Raw genomic sequence first — 25,832 nt, forward strand, 5'->3', positions numbered from 1 at the left:
GTGAAGACACTTTAGACCAAAATAGAGATATGGATTGGGAAAGCGGACAATTTTCCATGTGTCTCAATAATGAAGATGATTATTCGATGTAGTGTGATGATGAAACAGATTTGAAAAGAAGAGGCTTGTAGACGAAGAAAGTGCGAGCTTTGAATGATTCTATATCCAGTAGCATCCACCAAAATTCGAGGTTAAGGTGTACAACCAAGTCTCCAGCAATGGAATTCAAGACCATCATTTCTCATCTGGAAATGCATTCGAAGAGTTAAATAATAAGATCACCCAAACAAAGCCTCGATTCAATTATGATGCAATTATTTGCACTACCTTACTAGCCGAAGCTTTGATAAATCCACAAAAGAAGCAATCACTTCACATTGATGATAGAACTACATTGCTTTGGAATCAACTCTCTTGTAGACAGGATGAAACAAATGAGGTTAACTAGCATGATGCCATCATCAAAGAAAGACAATCATATGAAGGTTTTGCTTATGACAGCCTTCTTGCTAAAACCTAAGATGAATTTTTTTATGAGCAATTAAAAGGCAGTATTATTGTTGAAGACCTAAATGCTTCAGATAAATATCAAAATGAAGTTGAGAAGTTTAAAATCCCAAGTTCCATGGAATCTGACGAGCCCAGTATTTTAGGGACGAACAAATCCAGTTCCACTGAATGCTCCACGAGAGATTTTGGCAGTATGGAAGGGCAAGATACCCAATTCAATGTTGAAGATGCATTCCTTAAAGCAGATGATATAACTAGCTTGGGAATAAAAAATATCATTCTTCCACATAGGAAGTAATTCCAACCAAGAACTGCCTAACACTTGCAAGAATTTAAATATAAGAAAATTCAACCCAAGAGTGGGCATAACTTACCAAAAAAGGCCTAACTTATTAGCACTGCTCATGAGACTCAAAGATAGACCCATCTGATGAGCACAACTCATGAGGCAACTCAAGAGTGAACGTTGCTGACGAAAAATGGGTCAACTGATTAGCACTGACCATAAGGCTCGAAAACATGTCCATCTGATGAGCACTACTCATGAGGCGACCCAAGGGTGAGCACGACTCACCAAGAATGGCCCAACTAATGAGCACCACTTATAAGGCCTGAAGACATGTCCACTGGATGATTACAGCTCATAAGACAATCTAAAAATGAGCATGACTCACCACTTATGGCCCATTTGATAAGCACCACTCATGAGGCCCAAAGACGTGCCCACTTGATGAGCACAGCTCATAAGGCAACTCAAGAGTGGGCACAACTCACTAGGAAAGGTCCAACCGATAAACACCGCCCTAAAGCCCAAAGACATATCTATTTGATGAGCACAACTCATGAGGCAACCCAAAAGTAAACACCGCTCACTAATAGTAGCCCATCTCATGAGCACTGCTTATGAAGCCCAAAAGCATGTCCAACTGATCAGCACTGCTCACCAGGAAAGGCTAAACTGATAAGCACCACTCATGCGGCTCGAAGTCATACCCAACTGACGAGCACCACTCATGAAGCAACTTGAGAGAGTGAGCATGGCTCACCAGGAATGGCCCAATTGATGAGCATCGCGCATAAGGCCCAAAGACATGCCTACTTAATGAGCACACCACATGAGGCAGCCCAAGAGTGAGCATTGCTCACTAAGAATGACCTAACTGATGAGCACCACTCGTGAGACCTAAAGACACATCCACTTGATGAGCACAACTTATAAGACAACCCAAGAGTGAGCACTACTCACCAGGAATGGCTCAGCTAATGAGCACCATTCATAAGATCCAAAGACATGCCCACTTGATGAGCACAACTCATAAGGCAACCCAAAAGTAAGAACTACTCACCAAAAATGACCCGTTTGATGAGCACCGCTCATGAGGCCCGAAGACATGCTCACTTGGTGAGCACAAACTCATTAAGCAACCCAAGAGTGAGCATTGCTTATCAGAAACGGTCCATCTGATGAGTACTGCTCATGAGGCTTAAAAGCATGCCCACTTAATGAGCGCAACTCATATGGTATCCCACTACAAAACCTGCACAGTAGATAACAGCACCCGCTCAACAAGGAGCTGCTTTATAGTAGCTTCAAAAAAAGTTATTCGACAGAAGGTTGCTTATATAAAATCATCCAAAAAGCTACCCTGAAAAAGGTATAATTACTTGATAAAAAATTGCCTTAAAATATATGTATAGGAGCCACCACATAGAACACCCAAGAAAGCCCAAAATCTCCTCCAATGGCCTAAAATAAAGCCAAAAGTTACGATCCAAAAGTTACGAAATCAGCTCGAATTGAGCCTTAACTCCTAAAATTGGCTCAGATTTAGTCGAGGCACTCTAAAATCGGCTCAAATTGAGTCGAGGCACTTCGAAACTGGCTTGGATTGAGCCGAACCCCTTAAATCGGCTCCGAATGAGCCTTGACCAACGAAGACGACTCAAATTAAGCTAGAACATCTTGGAACCGACTCAGAATGAGTTGGGACCTCTAAAATCACCTAGAATTGAGCTAGGGCACCTTGAAATCGGCTCAAGTGAAGCCTTGACCAATTGGCTTGGATTGAGTTGGAAGCCCCAAATCAACTTGGAGTAAACCAAGACCCCTCTAATCGACTTTCGTGGCTTAGATGGGGCCATAATCATATACACAAGGTAAACGATTTGAAAATCTCTCAAATAAAAGAATATCATTTCAAAAATTCAAGAGTAAAAGGGGGGCAACTGATATACCCAAAATTAATCAGCATATTCAAAAGGGACCATAATTAGGAAACCACCATTACACTCCTAGCATAAATACCCTTAAATTATCCATAACCCCCCATAAACATAATAATGCACCCATAAATACTAAATTAAAAGAGGGCATGCCTCTACCCCTATAGAAAGGTACTTCGAGAGGAGGTAAGCATCTCAGTCTTATCCATTCTTCTTTACTGTTGCAATCTGAACCTTCTTTAATTCCAAACTTAAGCATCAGAGTGATCCCCAGAGTGCACCTCGAATTCTCCAAGCTATTCTTGTTTTATCCCCTTTCAAGTGGTCGCGGTCGAAGATCGATTCTGGATAAAAAGTCATTCAATTTTTGGCAACAACAATAATAAAAAATAAAAAAATAAAATATCAAGGTCACATGTCACCACCACTAGCTAACACGTGGTAGCCCTCTTCCCCAAATGGGTCAACTCAATTTAACCCGAGTCAACTGTCGACCCGGTTCATATCGGTTGAACAAGTCTAACCCATCTGAACCACGTATTTTTCTTTAATTTAAAATTTTATTTCTATTTTTTTTAAATGAGAAAATAGTAAAAAAAAAAAAAACCAAAAAAATTAGAAAAAATATTTTAAAAAAAAACATTTGAATTATTTTTACTCAAATAAAAAAATAGAAAAATAAAATATCGAAAATAAATAAAATGGAGAAAAAGTCTTTAAAAGAATTGCAGAAAAATGTTAGAAAATTTTTAGAAAATTCTTAAAAAATTTTGCATAAAAATGTTTCAAAGACTTTTTTTTCTCAAATTTGATGAATTTGTTTGATTATTATTTGTATATATTCTTCTTCTTTCTTTGTGTCCCAATGATTAAACAAAGGATAAAGAAGTGTTTCAAACCTCACATATATTAGTTATAAGGGGTGTTTATCTAAATTAGCATCTCTTACATGCCTCTTCTTTGGAAGTTTTATTCGACATTCCTAAATTACACCTTATTTCACATTTTCTTCTAAATTTTTAATATTTATTTATTTTTAAGGAGTTAATTAAAGACCACTAGATTTAGTTTAGGGATAATTAATGGTTAATTAGGTACCGTTCGTAGAACAGGTATGTAAGAGATGTTAATACCTTCTCCTTGCATAACTGAACGCACAATCTCAACTCTGGTAAATGCATCCCCTTCTTTGAAAGTCTTATTTGACATTCCTAAATTGCACCTTATTTAACATTTTCTTTTAAATTTTTAATATTTATTTATTTTTAAGGAGTTAATTAAAGACCACTAGATTCAGTTTAGGGATAATTTATGGTTAATTAGGTAGCGTTCGTAGAACAGGTGTGTAGGGGGTGCAAATACTTTCTCCTCGCATAACTGAATTTCCAATCCCAACTATGGTAATGTAGATGGAGACAACATTCTTTGGCTTATGATTAGTCTAGAGACCAATCAATAAGTAGTAATTAGGTGAACTAACTGTACCTAGGAACTAATCTAAAAAATCTCACCTTTGGTATCACCGATCCAAGCTCAAATTTGAAGGTAGAGAGCTCAAGAGAATGGGCGAGAGAAAGAGATCTGAAGGAAACAATGAGAGAGAGAGAGAGAGAGAGAGAGAGAGAAGAAAAGAAGAAAAAAAATTTATATTAAATTTTTTAAAATAAAATAAATAAATAAATATTAATTAGTAGGACACGTGTCACCACACGAATAGTGATACATGGCATAACCAAGACCATGTGCTTGGGGATCGATGCAGCGCAATCCTAACCATTCAAGTTGTGTTTTATCTCGACAGTCGGATCGATGCCACATTAGTGATCCGCGCCAAAAGTCCAGCACCTGTCGTAGTTTGCCACCTGGGCTGTGACGTCATGCTGATGTCATCCTACTGCAATAAATTCAAAAAATATATAAAATATTAGCGTCACGTGTCGCCTCCACTAGCTAACACGTGGCACCCCTCTTTCCCAAACGAATCACCCAATTTGACCCAGGTCAACCTGAGTTAACCCATTAACCTGGTTCAGACTGGCTGAGCTGGTCTGACGCTTTCTGAATCGCCCAGTTCATTTCTTTAATTTAAAAATTAATTCTTAACTTTTTTTATTTTTTTTTTAAAAAAAGAAAATTGTAAAAAAAAAAATCATAAAGAAATATAAAAATTATTTAAGTTATTTTTTACTCAAATAACAAAAAAAAAATAGAACAATAAAATATAATAAAAAAATAAAATGGAGAAAAAATCTTTAAAAATTCCAGAGAATTGCAAAAAAAATGTTGAAATTTTTTATAAAATTCTTTAAAAAAGATTTGAAAACCTGCGAATATTTTAAAGACATTTTTTGCTCAAATTTGATGAATTTGTTTGATTATTATTTGTATATATTCTATTTATGTGTGTACATCCCAATGATTAAACAAAAGGTAAAATTCTAAGGTGTTTATCTAATACAATCTCCTCCTTTGGAAGTCTTATTAGACATTCCTAAATCGCATCTTATTTCACATTTTCTTCTAAATTTTTCACATTTATTTATTTTTTGAGTTAATTAAAGAATACTAAATTCGGTTTAGAGATAATTTATGATTAATTAGATACTGTTCATAGAACGGGTATAGAAAGGATACTAATATCTTCTTCTCGCATAATTGAACTTCCGATCCCAACTCTAGTAATGCAAACCGAGACTACTAGTTTCTTAACTTATGATTAGTCTAGAGATCATTTAACAAGTAATAATTAGGTAAACTAACTGTACATAAAAAAATAATAGATTAATGAAAATAATAGATTAATCGCGACTCCATCGAACCTTTATTTTTATTATTCCTCGTCATTCTGAACCCTCCTCAAAACGTTGCAACAACCTTGATTCCATCCCTACCAAGATCCTTTTTCTACTCTCATTCCGCAAACCAGCAAGGGGGTTATTGTTTATAGTTTGGGTGTAATCCAAAAGACATGCGAATGATTGACGATTAGATATTGATGGTCAAAAGAAATAGTTCCTAACGGCATATTAAAAATGAACTCATATATTTGTGTTACTTGTATTTATCTTATTTTCGTTAGTTCATTATTTATTTACTTCCATGATATTACATTTTTAGCTATACTTTTTTATAAATGATACATGGGGAGAAAAAAAATAAAAAAACTAAACGAGAAAAATATTTCATGTTTAAATTTGTGCTAATTAAGTTGCATATAATTTGTAAATTGGAATGGAGTGAAAATAAAATAGTTATTGTAGTCTAAAAAAACAGTCAAACTTTAAAAACAGAGAAAATTTTGTTACCCTACCTTAAGAAGAAAAAGATTACGCTGTGAACATAAATAGTCCATGAAATCTGCTGTCTTCATTTTGTATATATCTACACAAGTAAAGTCATTTTTCCTTTAAAGTTTCGTTTAGATAGCATGGTACCATATCACTATTAATCCAATATTTCTTTTTAAACAAAAGATTATATTGGAATATTATATCATATCACTAATTTAAAATTTCAGAAATTTAAATACACTATGTACTATTCTCCCTTGTCTCTCTCAATTTCTTTTTAATATATATTTCCATTCCTTTCCTATTCTTCCCTCTCATTTTTTTATGACAAAGGAATGCGAGGGAAATATATATATATGACATACTTTTCTATTATTTTTTCATATAAAATCCTTAATCCTAGCAGAACATAAATTTCTCAAGTAATTAGTTGAAGGATGTTAGTCTTGCTCTGACTCTTGCCTCATGCATTTTAGAGCATGGAAAAGGTTTAATTATAATGACATAAAACTTATATTGTGCATATTTAATAATTAAAAAAAAAAAGAAAAAGAAATAGAAAGCTTGTCCTGCTTGAAACGAAAATTCTAATCAGTAAATTTGTTAACCCAAACACGAGATAACTACATCCTAACATATAATTGTAAAAACAAAAACAAAAAAAATACACATGAAATTATATATGCATCTTATGTTGCTTGGATTAAACCCACTTGCAAGAAACCCAACTTAACAAGACCCAGAGGCTATTCCAACAGTTAGAAATTTAGAAAGCTCGCATTAAAAATGTCTAATTCTAACATTTGCCAGTGGAAAGAAGGAAGGTATCGAATAGGAGGAGTCAGATTACCTCCTATCCTATCTATCCGAGGCCCACTTCTTGTATCCAAGCCCAGGCCCAAGTTTATTACGTTCTCCTAGGTCTATTTTGACCCAGCAACTCACTAATGAGTAAGCCCTATCAAATACTAAAATATAGGAATGCCAATGACAATACAGTTGGTATAAATGGGCTAAGAGTGAAGTAAAGGCAAAGGGGTCAGCAGTGTAAGATACATGAACAAGTTTTTTCATCGTTAAATAAAAAAACATACACAATGATATAAGCACCTACAATATATAAGAAAGAAACAACTAGAATAGAGTTGTAACTAGAATACAGAAATAATTTAATGAAAAAAAACACACACACACACACACACACACACAAGCAAAACAAAAAAGCCGCACCATTATCCAGCAAACCAGAAAAAAGATGGTACCAGTCCAAAGTGGAATAGACGTTTCCTAAGTGGGATTTGGAATAGACTATATTATATGCTACCGGAAATAACACAAACTTTTTGTAGATCTATTTCTCTAAGAATGGTATTAATACATTTCCCATTATGTGCTAACATTGTGTTAAGCATTAACTGCGCCATTCTCAATTTATTTCATTGCCACTATCAACTAAACATTCCACATGCAGCAGAACGCACATGAGAAGGGGGTAAAGGCCAAAACATGGAGCAAAATCTTCCTTAAAAAGTAGCAAATAATCCTGAAACGGGAAAAGCCAAATCTACAAGAACCTGGGCTGGGCTGGGCTGGTGAATGATGTTTCACTTTAAGATCGACGTATACCAGATGACACGCGGATACTCCATGTAGAGCATTTGACACTGCAACTGACAACCACCACCCTCCCAGGTTTTTGAGAACCACCAAACAACCCCTACATTAGAACTTCATTGACAAAAACAACCCTCCACTTAATCTTTTCATTCTACAACCATTTCAAGACTTTCTTTTTTGCACTCACCCAAAACTCACGGGGTGTTGTGTCGTGTCATATTCATAATTTCAAGGGGTGTCAGATCCTCAATGCAAACTCATTCTAAAAGGCATATGAAACCAAGTCAATTTGCCCACGCTTCAATAAATTGTTGAAAAACTAGAGAAAAATAAACCTTGTAATCCCTATGAGATGATGAATCTTGAAATTTTTTACTGCGACATACACTCACCCCCCAAAAAAAAAAATAAATAAATAGTAAAACATGCTCTATCTTATGGATAAGAAACCGTTGAAGTTAATATAACTTGAAACCTTATGCAAGAGAACATCAAATTGTACAAAAGGCCATGCTAGATTGGCTGTTATGACATTCCAACCTTCTGTTTCAGTTCTTACAACTTCTTAGCTGTCAGGAGAGCACTGAATGAGAAACACAGCAAATCCAAAACTGACAAGCAGCACAATGGAAAGATCGGTTTTTTTTTTTTTTTCACATTTTTCAACAAGAAAAATGTTTCCAACCTAACCAAAAAACCAATTTGGAAATTGCTACTATAAAAACTGCGCATCGATTTGACTTCATAGCTATCTGTGCATATTACAGCAAGAATTTCAATTATTCTCTCGAGAGAAATAAAAGAGGGTTAGATAGTGAACCTCATTGATGCAAATATATTGGTCATTGTCCACTCCTCCAATCATGAAGATCCAGGCCTCGTGTTGAAATCCCAATGTCAAAACTGTAATTCTAACTTCTTCAACAATTTTAGAATGAGGGTTTGGTAATCTTCCTGTTCTACTCACAAACCCCTAATAACAAGAGTATCTGGAAATCACTGCAGATGGTTTCTTCATTCCTGAAATTGACAAAACATCTGAAAACTTACAGTTGATATAATTTTGAGAATCCAAGAATAAGAAGCATCCACATATTTCATATTAAACCTCTACCTGGTAAGTGTATACTAGTTATGTCAACACAGAATTAACAGAACTGTTGTGCATATAATTGGGAAAACGAACCACACAAAAATATCAAATTACAAGACTGGAAATTTGACATGCATCTCACAGAGGGGGTAGTGAAACCCAAAAGGCTCCAAGGTCTCTAAATGCTAATAACGAAGTAGGCACTTAAATGCAATGCAAGTGAAATATCTGATAGAGAACATAATTGGAAGATTGGGGAGAAAATGCTGGCAAATAAGGAAATACATTACTCAGAAAATACTTGATGTTCAATAGTCATATTCACATATGACCAAGATACCATCATGACCGCTGCAGGGGGGGAAGGGGAGGGTGTTGTGTGGTTGGGGTTTGCATGGGGTTCATGATGATGCTGAACAGTAGGAAACAGTAAAGACTACACCTGAAGTGCAAGAAGTAGAAGACGCGGCAAACAAAGTGATTAAAACCAAATTTCAATTAAACAAAAAAGATGCAAAGGCATTGTTGCCAAGAGATAAAACCTAAAATGGTAAAATCATAAAATAAAATAAATCAAAATAAATGGAGAAGGCAAATATTAAGAGAAGGAATCACCAAGGCCGCATGCCAACTCAAACTAAAAACACCTATCCTGGCCCAGTGCACTACTTGCCAATAAACATTCTAATATTTACAGCGCTATAAATCTAATGCTGAAACATACATATTTATGGTGCAAATATTGAACCAACTTCCTAGTAGCATTTTTTACATTACCCAAAAAACATAAAATCCAATACAAAGAAAATGAAAGGAACACTATTTGCATTTAAATGTAGTGGAAAGTAAGTAAAACAAAGCAGAATCGTACTACATCGTACTGTAAAAAAACTAATAAATAAATTTTAACTTCATACAGACCCCCAAGCATCCCCCACAACAAAAAGCCTATTTCATCTTCATTCAAGCCATGACATGCAATGACTTATTGTTCTAATTCGAAGAGTATTCATAATTAATTATCTTAATTGATCATGGATGAAAACACCATTAAAAATAAGTGTAGTTCCGTATAACATTACAGCTAACTGGGATGTCATAATAATGTTTAAACAAGCAATCAAAGAACCAATCCAATGCAATATGTTCAATTTAAAATAAATAAATTGCCCACAAAGGTAAAAGGCAACCAAAACGTTACTTCAACCAATTAAAGATTCCAAATTTCCAAGTCACAGAAAAATTCATAGTCATAATTGGCCAACACACTAGTCAAGTAAAACTAGCAGGTAGACACAAGTACCTAAATATTCTCATGAAAACCCCTACAGTTCATTGCAATACAATCAAGTGAAAACCGCAAGGATAAAGAACCATAATATTTTCATTAAAACCCCTTCGATTCATTGCAATAGAATTTATCAATTTTAATCCCTGGTCCTCAACATAATTGTACATTTAAAGGAAAGACAAGATTTGCTACTCAGCTAACCAACGGCTATCAATAGCTAGAAGTCATTATTTCCTTTTTATGTACCATGCACGAAACAAGAATAATTGAAAAAACAGACTTCAGAATTTCACAAAACAGCACTCCTGGAATTAGATATCAATAGATTTAACATTTTACCTCACTGTACAATTAAGACAAACAAGCCATCATCAACAAACATTGCCTTCAGGCAACTGTTTCTCATGTGATGTTAGGGATGGGCTGGACTGAAATTCTTCATCCCGTTCAATATGCTCAACGCCACTTTTAGTTCTTTCTGAGCTTTCAGCTTCTCCGTTTCCTTTGTTAGCTTCTTCCTCGGTAACAGTGCATGCTAATTTTCCTACAGGAACGTCAGCATCTGAAGGCACCTTAAGAGCAGATGGAGATTTTTCTCTGACAGCATGCTCATTGATGACATCAGGAGATTTTTCTCCGATAGCATGCTCATTGTTCACCATACTAGACATCAGCCACATAAACTGCAAATTGTGGCCTTGCCAGCATTTACCATTTAGGAAAGCCCTCTCAGCCGACTGACGTGTTGCAAAAGTTATACAAGCTGAACAGTTTTTGGATGCCTCTAAACCATTACCACCATCATGTGCTTCAAAATCATCTAGCTCCACAGTAGATAGGTCACCATATGATGAGAAATGCTCCTTTAAAACGGCAACCTAGAAAAGAAGGCATTGTGTAACTTTTAAAAAATAAATCATATGCTAACATGATCATGGGAGATGAAGAATTGTACGAGGGTTCTGTAAGGAGAAGACCCAGTGTTCCTTAAAGATAATACTGGCTGAATACTTAAAAATAATAGAAAATAATAAATAAGAGGGATTCAACTGAAAGTTGAAGATTGGTGCTAATCAAGCAGCAACCAAGTCAAGCACATCCTAGGCTAGAATCTGAAGTGAAGGTACTGCTAAAGGTTTTTGAACCCACTTTTTGAGCCACTATTTTCAAGCAAACAATCCTTTTATATGCTTTGGGTCGTGATGCCACATTCAATGTCACTGGTCAAAAAAAACTTGTTCAAAATGTTACATTATCTTTACCCTTTATTACAAAGGATTTAATCAAGACCACAGCTGTTGTGCAAATTTATACTTTTTCTTATTCTAACCTACTTCAATCCTTTAGATTATGCCGATTCAATCATCTTGTGTGGATACTTCCTCGATCAAGGGCTAGCCAAGTGGGGGTTTTACCTGGCTTTTCAGCAAGTCGGCCACTATGCGCTCTCATTCTTTTTGGAAAAAGAACAGTCAAGTTTGACCCCTAAGAAACGTTGTTTGTCCTATATTTTGCTGCTCATTATTCAATTTATCTATGGATTATTCTACTATGAAGATTTATATTTAATTAAGCCCCTGAAGCTAGCCACCCTGTTGTCGGGGGGCTGCATCATCTTTATAAGCTTATCAAGGCGCACGACCATTAGTTATATTTATATATTATAATCGTAATCACACCACCACACGACCACGCACATGCACGCGCACACGCAGAGGGAGTTAAAAGTTCTCTTCCTGCATTTATTGAAAAATTCTTAAAAATAATACCGGTGTAAGTCTTTATCTACTCTACTCTATCTTTAATAATAATAATAATAATCAGGAAAACACGCTGCCTTCATTGCTTCATTTTACTTGAACCATTAACTATATTTATATATTATAATCGCAATCACACCACACACGCACACGCAGATGGAGTTAAAAGTTCTCTTCCAGCATTTATTGAAAATTTCTTAAAAAATAATACTGGTGTAAGCCTTTCTCCGCTCCATCTCTATAAAAAATAATAATTATCAGAAAAACACGCTGCCTTCATTGGACAGGACACGTGCGCAGAGAAAGAGAGGGTTACATTAATAATAATCAGAAAAATGCGCTGCCTTCATTGCTTCAATTTATACTTAAACCATTAACTATATTTATATATTATAATCGCAATCACACCATGCACGCACACACAGATGGGGTTAAAAGTTCTCTTCCAGCATTTGCTGAAAAGTTCTTAAAAAATAATACCAGTGTAAGCCTTTCTCTACTCCATCTGTATAAAAAATAATAATAATCAGAAAAACACGCTGCCTTCATTGGACAGGACACGTGCACAGAGAAAGAGAAGCTTACATTAAAAAGCATTAATTATATTATTGCAAGGCATTTACTCAAAACCACAGCTGTTGTGCAAATTTATGCTCAAACCATTAATTATATTTATATATTATAAATGCAATCACACCACACGCACAAGCAAAGGCACAGGGAGTTAAAAGTTCTCTTCCTGCATTTATTGAAAATTTCTTAAAAAAATAATACCAGTGAAAGCCTTCCCCTACTCTTATGTTTATAATAATAATAATAACAACAACAACAACAATGATAATAATAATAATAATAATCACAAAAAACACACTGCCTTCATTGTTTCCAGAAAGATGAAAACAATTCAGTGTCTGAAAAGATAACTACAAAACATGAGCAGATACAAAAATACATGCAAAATGCACATGGATGGTAGACAGGACACGAGAGAGAGAGAGAGAGAGAGAGGCTTACATTTTCAAAACCGGTTGGTAAAGGTGGAATAACTTTAAATCCTGTAGGACGGTTGTCCAATTTGAATCTATTTGTCAGAAATGGAGTCCCTACAGGTACTAATGGACGAATTGACTGCTTCAAGTTGGTAGGTTCCTGTAGTGCCGCAGCTGAACTAGTTTTAGGGCTATGTGATGCAACAGTCTCCCCTGATTTGTTCTTCTCTATCATCATTTCAGCCTGTATTGAAGCCACAGCAGTCTCTGCATCAGCAGGCTTTGGGGTGGCATCTTTAGCAACACCACCAACTAATGCGATCTTTTGTTTCTTAGCAGCTTGCTCAACAGCTACTTCACCCTTCAATCCCGTGGCCTATAAGAAACCAAAATTTGAGGATAGCCAGTAGAAATAATGGTAGCTAATATTGTTAAATAGTACATACTTGCTCTAAACACCCCCCACCCCACTCCTCTTTTGTCCTTATGCCAAGTATTTGGTCGGATACATAAAACTTTTTCTCCATTCAAAATTATTCAAGAATGGCCCTTCTATTAAATTAAGATTTTACATGCTCTATGTTTGGTTCACGGAAAGTCTATTATTAAGAATAGGTTAGTTACAATTAGTTGTACAGAAAATTATGTTGATATCATAAAACAAATAACAATGCAAGACTCGTTATGAGTACAAAACAAGGAATAGATAAGGAATAACTATTCCCAAATTTCACCATGGAAATGTTTACTCCTTTCTTCTTACACATTGAATGAAATAGTAAGAAACATATACGGAATAGCTATTACCTACATTCAACAAAATTTTCAGTATATTCTATCTTATTCCAAGGAATAGCTACTCCATGAACCAAATGAGCCATAAGTTTTTTTCCTCCATTCTTGGTCCTCTTGCCTTCAGAGCAGCAATGCCATTTACCTCAATCAAATTGCTACTCCACATCAGTAAATCTAATGAACTCCACCGCTGTCACTGTAATATCCTTTTTTTTCTCTTACATTTTTTTTTTCCCCAGCTATTACATAAACAATACCAGTATGTGCAAACTAGAAACCATTCGAATCGTCTTATCTGCATGCAAGTTCATGCATAATAGCCGTACCAACAAAGTGTATAATACAATGGAGAAATGTAGGAAACATGCGTAATAAACAATATATATATATATATATATATATATATAATATCTTTAGGATTTAGGAAGATTTGATGGTAAGTGAACCAGGTCTTACTTTCTGAAGTTTATCCAACTGGCGCCGGAAGTCATTACGCTTCTGATCCAGCATTTCCTGCTTCTTGCGAAGCTCCTCCTTCAACAGCTCTAAATTATCAAGCTTCTTCTGCAAAGGAGGAGCCCTGGGACTATTTGTGCCAACGGCTTTTGAATGATCAGGGGCAGCTACAGGTGCATCAGAAGCATGGACAACACTAACCTGATGAGCTCCATATTGGGGATTATCTTTTTCTGCATTAACAGACAAATTGGGTGCAACTGAACCCATTAATGCACCACGGCGGGCTATAGATGCACCATTGCCGCTGTTTATACCATCATCAGAAATGCTATCCCGATTGGCCCACCATAGCTTGATGAAGCGGTTACCCATCACAGCATCAGGCGCCTTTAGAGCAGCTTCTGCTTCTTCCCTTTTAGAGAACTGGACAAAAGCTCTTTCGCTGTTTGATGGAATGTAGATGTCAACAACCTCCCCAAATTTTTTAAAATGCAAAAGAAGAGCTTCCTTTTTGTTGTTTTTCTGGGGAATACCATTGACAAAAAGGGTTCGTAATGCCTTTTGAGATGGTTTTCGGATATTACGGGCAGAATCACTCTGTGTCCTGGAAGGAAAATCCATGGCTTTTGAACCAATGCTCTCAGAAATAATCCGCTTTCCTTGACGAGCAGTACCTTGAACACCGTCAAATACCTCTTGATCCTCCATTGATTCATTTTCACGAAAATTTAACGAGCTTACTGTAGAGTCTATTTTCTCTTTCAGTTCCATTCTATTTTTTGAACCACCAATCCTTCCCCATACAGAAGAGCTTGTATTCTGTGAACCAACAGTGGTACTGGTACTCCTTACCGAGCGGTCATTATCACCACTGTCACATAGTCTGCCATGATAGTTAGCAGAAAGATCAGCATCCAACAGGGACTCAGTCTCATCAATCTTTGGTGAATGCACTGTAAGGAGTGCACTTGATGTTTCAGGACAATTATTCCAGAGAGGCTGGTCAGGATCATATAAATCAGCACCACTTGCACCAGCAGAACCAGTAAAGGCACCATTTAAGCCTACTCCATCTTCAGTCATTCCTGGCTTGTTGTTTTTGTTATGTAAGCCTTTACTGTTCATCAATATACCTGATGGGGGACTAACTGAAGATAAAGGACCGGGTCCAGCAGGTGTTCCCAGTAAGTGTGCACTTGGAAGAGAGACAGGGAGGTTAAACTGAGAAAGGCTCTGCAATTTACAAAACAACAAATTAGTTGCAGCAGTTTAAACAAATTCTCAAGAATACAGAGACAGTTGCTTTGAGAAAATTTGGAATCATAGCCCAAAAAAAGCACTACATCACTTTTCAAAACACGAACAAGTATATACATTGGAAATCCACAAAACAAGGTAACTTAAACAAATCAAGAAACATCATCCCAAAAAAGGGGAGCAGGGAGTGGGTTGTCTGCAGGGGCTTCTGCAGATGGGGAGCCTCCTGCAAAGACTTGGTATTTCAAATGAAGGGGAAAATTAAATCATCTATTCACATAAGCCTTCATATTTACAGCTCAAACGCTTAACTTATTAACAAACATTATACATAAGCAGCAAAAAAAAAAAAAAAAACACGTGACACCCAGGAGTGGCAACATTGTCCATGGACTTCTCCACTAATTACATCTCAGAAGACTAAAGATCATTGCAAAATGAAATTCTGCAATCAGGAACGGGAACAGAACATGAAAAGGAGAGGCAACATTGTCCATGGACATCCAGGAGTGGCAACATTGTACATGGACTTCTTAATTACATCTCAGAAGAGTTAAAGATCATTACAGATGAAGATTCTGCAATCAGGAGGGGAAAAGAACTTTAACACTACCCCTCCCCCACCACCCAAAAAAAAAAAAAACCAAAAAAAAAGGGTTTCTCAATCCCCCAGCCACCAAGCTAGTAAAGGAGAACCAGCATTTTATCTTGAGGACAGGAAAACCTGCATGATACCATGCACGTTTGCCCAAAGGTATGCACATGCACCCATACAAAAAATGGACACAAAATTCAGTCAAGGATTGCAACTCAGACAGGTTGGACTAAGTTATGGGTTATCCGAAGTCATGCCCATGGCCAACCTGACCTCCAATATAAGCATTCCAACCCCGGAGAGCTCATAAAGTTTGTGAGTTAGATTTGGTCAAGTCATTTTATTTATATATTTAGTTGATTTTGCAAAGAATTATTCAGCTAACAGAATTAAAATATATGCAACATATACAACATGTTGGACAGCATCCAACCTAACCGAACTAAATTGAGGTTGAACTTGACATATAAATGTCATGGTACAGGTACAAACACAAATATAACCATGACAACTGATATTAAGAAACAAAACCCTAGTTAAGTGAACCCGGGTTAGATATTCAAGAGGAATAAATCAAAATCCATTATCCCCGTCTCTGCTATATACTACCCAACCCAGGTTGGGTATTCAAGAAGAATAAATTAGAAGCCATTATCCCCGTCTCCGCTGTACGTTCAGCTTACATCAAAGATGGCTGTCAGGCCAACTTACATCTGGTATAGCAGTAAGCTAGCAGCGAAGCCTGCAACCATAAACAGAGTTCTGAAAAGAAATTCAGAAGGAAATTTTTCAATAGCACATTATGCGACTTGGCATGACCACATTACTGCCAGATGCACCCTCAAAACAAACATTTAAAAAAAAGAAAATTTTCATGCACACACACACACAAAACAAAAACAAAAAGAATAATAATCATGAGCATCATTTTGAATGGGATGCTGGTTGCAAAATTGGGGCCTTTCTTCTAAACTAGCTTGGGCTGACTATTGGGGATAAATTTAAGGCAAATGACACATGTGATGCCATTGTGGCAAAACAGAAAAAGAAGCTTGCAGGTAAAGGCATATCTTTCCAAGGGCAGTAAACAAACTCTCATTAAGAGTACTCATCCTCAACATGTCTTCCTCCAAATTTCTGTCCATTGCCAATGGATTGGAAGACATACAAAGAGATCCCTTTGTCATAATATGGATGAGAATCTCAAATGTCAGTCCATTACTGTTAGTGGCAGAAGAAGAAGGGTAAACCCATGGCTTTAAATAATGGCCGCGACTGTTACGTAACACCGTTACATAACGGTTTTTTGGGTTACCGATACCTTAACACACCGCGAAATCGGTGAGAAGAAAAATCAAGGCTGTAGCGGCCGTTACAGACTGCAAACATTATGTAAAGGCCGCTACGGCCGTTACGTAACCGCTACAAGACTGTTACACCCAAAAAATTATTTTATTTTATACTTTTTCTTCTCACTTTTTCTCTCTCTTTCATAAATCATATACCATGTGGTGAGGGGGGAAATATTATAATGAGGATGACAATGATACAAAATTTACTATTTCTTTAAATACTCATAAGAGATGCATTAATTAACAATTTAAAAATACTAACTTGTTAGCAAAATATTTTATTTTTAGTAATGACATATTTATGTTATATATTTTTCAACTTCAACCTTTTTTTCTTTTCTAGCTATCTTATATTTGTATTATTCATATGTCTATGTGTCTAATAGATTAATGGAGTGTATAATGTATTTTGTTTTATTAATTAATTTAGCACACATAAGAATTTATGACAGATAAGAACAATGAGAAGTATAAATACACACACATGTAATTTTTCTATCAATGGTGGTTTAAAACAAATGTAACTTAGTTACTTGAACTAAAGGATCCAAAATACACTAAAACTCTTTCTAAGAAGGGCTAAAAGCTTAAAACATGCAAGTATGCTAATATGCACACGGTTGTGCATGCTTCAAAAAAATTCACAACTGTTACACCCACTTCCCGTTATGTAACATCCGCTATTCCCGCTTCCCGTTACACCCGTTACTGTTACGTTACGCTACCCATTACCACGATTTAAAACCATGGGTAAACCAAAAATAACTTGGAATGAAATAGTAAGGATTTAAAAACCCTTAAATTGTCAGAGGAAATTGCGCATGGACATGTAAATTAGAAGAAAAAGATTCATGTAGCCAACCCCACCTAGGGGGACTTAAGGCTTGTTTTGTTTCATTTTAATTTTTAAATGTCACTTCATGAAATGTGGTGGCAATTGAGCAACCAATCAAAAGTGAAGGACATACAAATCCCTCACTTGGTATAAAGAGGCCCTTCTCAGCAATTGGCTTGGGATATTTATGATTGACAGTGATCATCTGTGGAGGAAAGCCATTGTCCTTAAATTATTCCAGTCACAACCAACAAGCCTCCAATGATAAAAGAGAACCATATGGAGTGGGAGTTTGGAGGTGGATAGGAAAAGGGTGAAATGATATCTTTGTTTTACTGTAGGAAGCACTGATACTAACATGGGACTTGGATACGCCGATACGAGACGATACTAATATGGCAATACAGGGAATTTGAAAACAATGAGGATACAACACGGTCGTGATACATTAATTAATTAATTAATTAATATAATATATATATTGAAATATATAGACATATTCTTCTTTTAAGGTGACAAGTGTTGAGTAAGTTCAATTTAAAATGAAATATAGGCATCATGCATGCACACTTATCATAAGTTCACCAATCAAATTATTTTAAAACAAATAAACTTTAAAAAAAAAAAAAAGGTAAAAGAGAAACAGAAAATTGTTTTATTGCTGCTCCCCTGTCCCCTCCCCTTATTCCCAAGCACGCCAAACCAAAATCCAATATCTCATCATTTCCCCATTCAAACCCATATAGCAATATCCAAAATACCCATAAACTTTATCTATTGCTATCCTCATCCCCACCTATTCTCTCCATGAAAACAAAAAACCTGTCTCTCTCTCCATCAAAACCCAAAACCCGTCTCTCTCTCTCTCTCCGTCAAAACCCAAAACCTCTCTCTACCACATATCCTGCAGTGAGAGGCAGGGTTAGAAGTCTGATCAAGAACAAAGCAGGAAGAGCCATAGCCTGAGAGGATTCGATGATTCATTGGCCTTTGAGGCTCCAGCAGAAGCCAAGTAGAAACAGAGCAAGATTTAAACTGGGGAATGACATCTCCAGCAAAGTATGCTGGAGGGTCTAACAGCCAATGATGAGGATGATCTGGTTGTGCTTGCACTAAAGCTCCAAATTTGGGAGTAATATCAAGTCTTGATGCTTGTCTCTCTTTTCTTTTTCTTTTTTTTTTGTTTTATATGTAGGGACAAAGGAAACAAAACACAATGTTTTGTCGCAGAAGTGTCTCTGTCATGCTGTGTCCAGGAGTGTACAAGACATGTTCGAAAATAAAAACATCGAAATTAATTTTCAACATGTACTGGGCCGTGTCGGACGCATCAGTGTCCAACACATGCCCCATACCAACACTTTAGCTTCTTAGAAGTGTCGGTGTTCCTAGGTTTTACTCTGTTTTGGTGTGGGAGTAGTGGCAACATCCTTTTTCGACATGATATTTTGTGTGCAGTGGCATAATTTTCATATATTCTCTTTTTGCTGCAACAGGTGAGCTCATTGTTTCTTCTTCAGGAAGTGAGGCTTGAAACATTAAAACCTCTCCCATTTTGTCAAATTCTATTTATAAATCATTAGATTAGATTTAGCATTCTAGAATGAAAATGTTCCACTGCTTTGGAATGATTGTACCAGTACGTGGTTAGCTAGGGTGTTTTAGTGTTTTCTAGTAATTATAATTTTGACAATTGATAACCTCCAAAAGAAGGGTAAAGTCCTAGTGAACAGATTCTCTCAGCAAGAACGCTACAGAAACAGTGAATCACTATATTGTCCTTGGACCATACATCCGCAGGAATTTGCTCTTTCTCTTGGCATTTCTTTGGCATTAGCAGGATCTGTTGGGGAGGAATTGTGTTTGGAGATCCAAGAAACAGAAATTCCTGCACGCAAAGAAAAAAGGCCTCGTCTCTGATCCTTCCACAACGTATGGAAGGGTCACTGAAGGAATTGAGACAGCTCTCTTAAGAACCAAAGTAGGTGACTTAGTCTTAATCCAATGTACTTGGTTCTATGAGCACAACCGTCCAGACATACACACTTTTTGATCTTCTGGGCCTCTGACTATGCACTCGATTTTCTTTTCCTTTGTACTTGGATTAGAACCACCTTGGAGCCCTTCAATTGAATTTTTTACTTATTAAAACCATAATAACAATAATAATATTAATAATAAATACTTACTTTAAAAAAAAAAAATTGCTACCGGCCAGCCCTGTGTCTTTGCTCGCATCTTGTAACATTAAATTCGCAATTGAAATTCGAATAATAGCATGTATGCTCAAAATATCACAATTTACCTGCACATCTTCAACCACAATCCGATTGACACCATGCTCCATTGGGCACATGTCCCCTCTAAGACAAAATCCACGCTCCTCAAAGTCTCTACACCGTTGTCGTGGAATGCCCATGCTCAAAGAAGGTGTGATAGGTGGTCTAAGTGTTCCTTGCAAACCCAGAGAATGAAGTGTATCCAGACCACCATTTGGCATTCCTGGAATTAATCCAAATGTGCCCCAGGATGCATTCGGTGCATTTGAAACACTAGACATTCCCCTTCCTGCATATAGACTTGGAGGAACAGATCCCTGCTGAATCATTTGAGAAGCAATATCAACGGAATTGAACCTAGAATCACGTTGGTTCCAAGTACCAGAATCTCTTCCTCTTCCCCTACCAAGACCAGGGTCTCCAGAAAATGATTGGTTTACCCTGATTCTTTGATTTAAGTCAAAAGATGACCGAGCTAATGTAGCTAGGCCAGTGCGTCGTTTTTCAAACTTTGCAGACAAGTCTTTCTCCAGAGGCGCACTGTTGTAGCTTTTCCAGGTTTCACTAGACTGAGAATCACTTTCTCTGAAAGAATGCCCATTTTCAAAGGGTTTATTTCGCCTTCTGAAAGGCCTTGTGAAAACTTGTTCTGCAGCATCTCTCTCCAAAGATTGAGACCGTGTGTCCCGCCTGCGATGCTTATGGTTGCGATCGTCATCATCATCATCACTGACTTCTTTCTCTTCAGGATCGCTGACACAATCAGAAGGAGAAAGACCTGGTTTTGGAGACGAAACTTTCAGCTCCATCAGATCCTCTTGTATGAAACAGTATCTGACTGCAGATGCAGCAATTCAATGCCCTGCCACAATTCAACAATTAAAAGTCGCCCAAAACTGTGAAAACAGGCTGAAGCCATATATGTGTGCATGTGTGTGTGTGTGTGTGTGTATATATATTTAGCACAGACATTTTCTTTATTAATGTGCAAAACAAATGTGATATTCATTAACAAAAATAATCAAGATAAGTAATTTCAAAGATCGAATTAGCTTATCTTCATAAATAAATAAAACACAAATAAATCAATAGGAAAATTTAAACGGAAGAGTACAATGAGGGCAAAATGACAGACAATGCACAGTGAACTCAGATTTGTGTGTGTGTGTGTGTGCGCGCACCCATGTGTTTTGTGAGGGAGAGGGGGGCAAATAACGAGTTGGCAATGCCATTTACAATACTCAGTGTCAAAACACCAATTATGCAATGTCTAAATATTAAGGAAACAGATGCCAAATCCATAAAGCAAGCAACCAGCATCAACCTACAGTTACTCTCTAGTTCTCAAGGCCTAGGGAAAAAAGAAGAAACAGTAAACCATCAGTTGTCAAGAAATGGCAACATTTCATGTTGTGAAATATGGCTCACATTCTAATGGAAAGCACGAAGGAAATCAGGGTGCAGCAGTGCAATTTACATACTGCCTGAAACCGTCGATGATTTGGCTCGGGATGCCCAAAACAGATTTCAAATTTTGAATAAATGGACGTTAATACGGTTGGGTTTCAGGGGGAAATCTCCGAGGAGGCTTATATATACATAATATATGTTACATATGTAGAGAACATCATTGTAAGAAGTATTGTATTGTGTTCTTTGACACTTATGGTGAAACTTTGCAAATTGCTCCTGTGGATGTAGGCATTGTCGAACCATGTAATTCTTTGAGTTGTTCTTCTTACTTTGAAATATACTGCGTGTGTGTGTTCCATATTTATTCTTCATTGGTTGCTGCATTTAATTTCCGCTATGCAAATCCGAGTTCATTCACAACATTTCAGATAATTACTAAAAAAAAAAAAGGGCAGCCCAGTGCACAAAGCTCCTGCTTATGCAGGGTCCGGGAAAGGGGTGGACCACAATGGGTATTTAGTACGCAGCCTTACCTTGCATTTTTGCAAGAGGTTGTTTCAACGCCTCAAACCTGTGACCCCCAGGTCACACGGTGACAACCTTACTGTTGCGCCTAAGCTCCCCTTCATTTCAGATAATTATTGTCAGCATAAAATTCTAAATATTTTTTTTTTTTCCATACAAAGATATTCATTGGAAATATTTTTGTGTAGATTATGGGCGGAACTACAGAAGTCACTATCTCAAATAAGTCCTAATTTACATTACCAAAATGAATAAATAAAAATTATTAAAATGACAAAGAAACCTTAATTTAAGTAAATTACACCTTGCGGATTATAACAAGTTAAGACCTTATATCAAGTTAACCATTTTTTTTTTATAATAGATGAATGAAATCAACTAACAAAAATTCAGAAACTTCCAATGTATTGATCATTCACACCAACACATTTACAAATAGAGGATGAATGGGAACCTAGGATAATATTTCTGAGTCCAGTGAGTTGATTATTTAATAAATTCTAGTTAAGCATGAATAAGTTCAAAAATCAAAGATCAAACTTACATAGTGATCTAACTTCATTCCTAGTATCAAGTTTCTCTATGAGCTAGTGATATTCCAAGTTTCTCTATGAGCTAGTGACTACAACTGCTATCAATTTGCTAGTTTGAGCAGATACTAGTCAATCAAATGATGGATTTTGACTAAATTACCAAGGCAATGGACTTCAAATGATGTTAGAAGTGTTTTCAAAGTCTCAGAAGTGAAACACTGAGAAGATATTAGGATATGTTGTTAAGAAGTAGAAGCTTAACTAAAAAATGTGGCACTTATAAAAGAATGATAAATGGCAGACAAATTATCTATCCATTCAGAAAATTTTCAATTGTCACAGTTCTGTCATGCAGAAAGGCAAGGCGCCAAATCAGAACTCCTAAACAAAGTAACAATTGATGCTCAACAGGAAACTAAAGTGATTTGACACAGTATAACTTAGAACTTTAGACCATCCGTCCTTTTCACTGTAGCATCTACCCCTACATGTGTAAGAGGCTGCATATGCAAAGGCGACAATATCTGTAAGCTGTCAATAATGAAACAGGGGGCAGTATGCACTTTTAGTTACCACCCAATGTGGCAGGAACACTATTTATTCATGCCGAACTTGTTTTAGTCTTTAACAATTCAAGGATTCATGCATAACCCTATCATTACCATGTGTTTAAAAATCAGCTCTTTTCTTAAGATAATAAATACATCAATTCTACAAAACCCTAATCTCTTCAAGATTTTCTTTGTACATAAACAAACCAAAGTACTATCAAACAATCAAACCTGACGGTTCTACTTTGCCAAATTTAAACTTGTTACCTTGTATGGTATACCTTGCGTAGCTGTGAGTACCGGCAAATGTTTTTTTCATCATGTTTCTCTGGAAGACTTGCAGGGGGATTGGTTGGCCCTGTTACTTTGAGGTTGGTTCTTTGTTTAGCTTGTATTCTTTGTAACTAGTTTCTATTGATGTAAAGAGAGGAATTCTCATTCCCGCTGTCTTTTCTTTTTTTCTTTTCCTCTCTTTCTAATTTTCTGATGTACATTCTTTATTTCTTTCAATACAATTCTTTTTTTATCAAAAAAACAAATTAAAATAATTTATGCTAGGGAAATAGTTCAACAACCACGCGCATATGAAAGCTACACCAGATTCCCAAACGCATTAAGAAAATTTGATCTCAAGCATCATTGTGAATCAAACCTTCGCACTGATTCTGCCCCAAATATACTTGAATTGCAGGGGAGCATTGGAAATTGCCTGAATCATAGGTGAAATTGAACAATTCACGACATGAATCACAGTATTAAACTGAATCGCACAATTGCAATTATGTACAGTCAGGTCACATCCAGATCCAGTCAACTCCTGAATGTTTTCAAACCCAAAAAAAAAAACCCTTTAAAATTCCTTTTTTTGCACGATTACCAACTATTGCCTCTCTAAGTAACTTCTGTCCCGTATTTTTATCAACTCTACTGCAAAATATAATTACCAACTATTGCCTCTCTAAGTAACTTCTGTCCCATATTTTTATCAACTCTACTGCAAAATACATATTCGAATTGCACAGGCAAATCTGAAATGGCTTGAATTGTAGGTGAATCAAACAACTCACCACATTAAACTGTTTTGCATGATTCATGCAGTTCAGTTCAACAAGATCACAAGTACCAACTATTGCCTCTCTAAACTTATGCCCTCCACAACACAAGAAAATACTTTATCTTCCAATTCGTAGATCTTCTGCTATTCTGCATTTCTACCATTTCTTTTACCAATGAGAAGAATGTTTTGGGAGAAGAAAACCCATCGTATAGTGTTTTGCACTTCAGCATTGAGAGGGGCAGACAACTAATTGGTTAGCTTGGGATTGGTTTCTCAAGATTCAAAAGTTAGTTTTTTATTAGTTTTTTGAATTTTAATCAGTTTTATTTATCTTTTTTATTTACTTTTTCTTATTGTCAAGTTGTTAGAGGGAGTGTATGCATGAAATATGATTTTTTTTTCTTATTAAACATCATAAATTTCAATTTTTTATCATTCTCGCCTATTTTTTCAACGATTCAACTCTCCATTCTCAATTCCTGAAATTAGGAATTTGATTCACAAATTTGAATGTCAATTTGACAACTATGATCTCAAGATTTAACGCAAACATATTAAGAATCCAATCTATCAAAGCTGGTTAAGTAATAAATCGTCCAGGATTTCACTATATGATTCCAGTTGCCCCACGAAAACTATCTCCTCAAATAACCTTCCATAAATATAGGTATAAAACATTATAGCCAATCAAGTACATCTTTTCAATGGTAGGCAAGAACACAAGTGAGGTTCAAAATAAATAAAAAGAATCTAATCTATCAAAGCTGGTTAAGTTATCAATCATCCAGGAATACAGTATATGATTGCCAGTTGCCCCATGAAAACTATATCCTCAAGATAACCTTCCATAAATATAGGTATAAAACATTATAGAAAATCAAGCACATATTTTCAATGGTTTCAATGGTAATCCACAATTTGTTATGCTCTGATAGTAAATTAACAAATAAGGCACCAAAAAGGAGGTGACTTCTACATACAATGAGCGTATATGCATGAGCTGAAAGCAAATGAAGTACCATAAAATTGAAGGAGGTCTCCCACGATCATAAGCCACACTTGCAGTAAGAATAAAAAATTTTCATTTTAAAAACCCATTTTACCCTTTGATACAGACTTGGAACTCAGCCCCCCCCCCCCCCCCCGCCTCTCCTCTCCCTCTCCTCTCCCTCTCCCTCTCCCTCTCCACCATGCAACAACATGGCAAGTTAGCCATCTTCATCAAAAGGAAGTCCATCGACCTAGTGCTTAACGGAGAGAAGGCCAACCTCCTCAGGGTTACGAAAATTGCAAGGGCAAAACGGTCTCCATCTTCCTCAAATGTGGGAGAAACGGAGTGACTTCTAGCAGCTTTGGAAGATTTCTGGAGTTCCTTTGGCATCAGGCCCCTTTCCCCCTCCTGGCTTCG

General features: G+C 36.4%; 1 protein-coding gene across 2 annotated transcripts in view; it reads right to left on the bottom strand.

Moving 5' to 3' along the window:
* Window positions 1-8,136: 8,136 nt before the first annotated feature.
* LOC131168150 (zinc finger CCCH domain-containing protein 41) overlaps window positions 8,137-25,832 on the bottom strand; it is a 51,231-nt gene continuing 33,535 nt past the window's right edge. Inside the window, exons 2-6 of one of the 2 annotated variants that reach the window (XM_058127401.1) lie at window positions 20,372-21,207; window positions 14,025-15,260; window positions 12,799-13,149; window positions 10,364-10,902; window positions 8,137-8,660 (exon numbers count right to left, since the gene is read on the bottom strand). In XM_058127401.1, coding sequence (XP_057983384.1) covers window positions 10,396-10,902; window positions 12,799-13,149; window positions 14,025-15,260; window positions 20,372-21,154 — 2,877 coding nt within the window. In that variant the 5' untranslated portion in view covers window positions 21,155-21,207 and the 3' untranslated portion in view covers window positions 8,137-8,660; window positions 10,364-10,395. Of the gene's footprint in view, window positions 8,679-10,363; window positions 10,903-12,798; window positions 13,150-14,024; window positions 15,261-20,371; window positions 21,208-25,832 lie in introns of both variants that reach the window. The other variant, XM_058127400.1, reaches the window with a different exon arrangement.

Source organism: Malania oleifera, chromosome 11, assembly GCF_029873635.1.
Source record: "Malania oleifera isolate guangnan ecotype guangnan chromosome 11, ASM2987363v1, whole genome shotgun sequence".
In the NCBI taxonomy this organism is placed as follows: Eukaryota; Viridiplantae; Streptophyta; class Magnoliopsida; order Santalales; family Ximeniaceae; genus Malania; species Malania oleifera.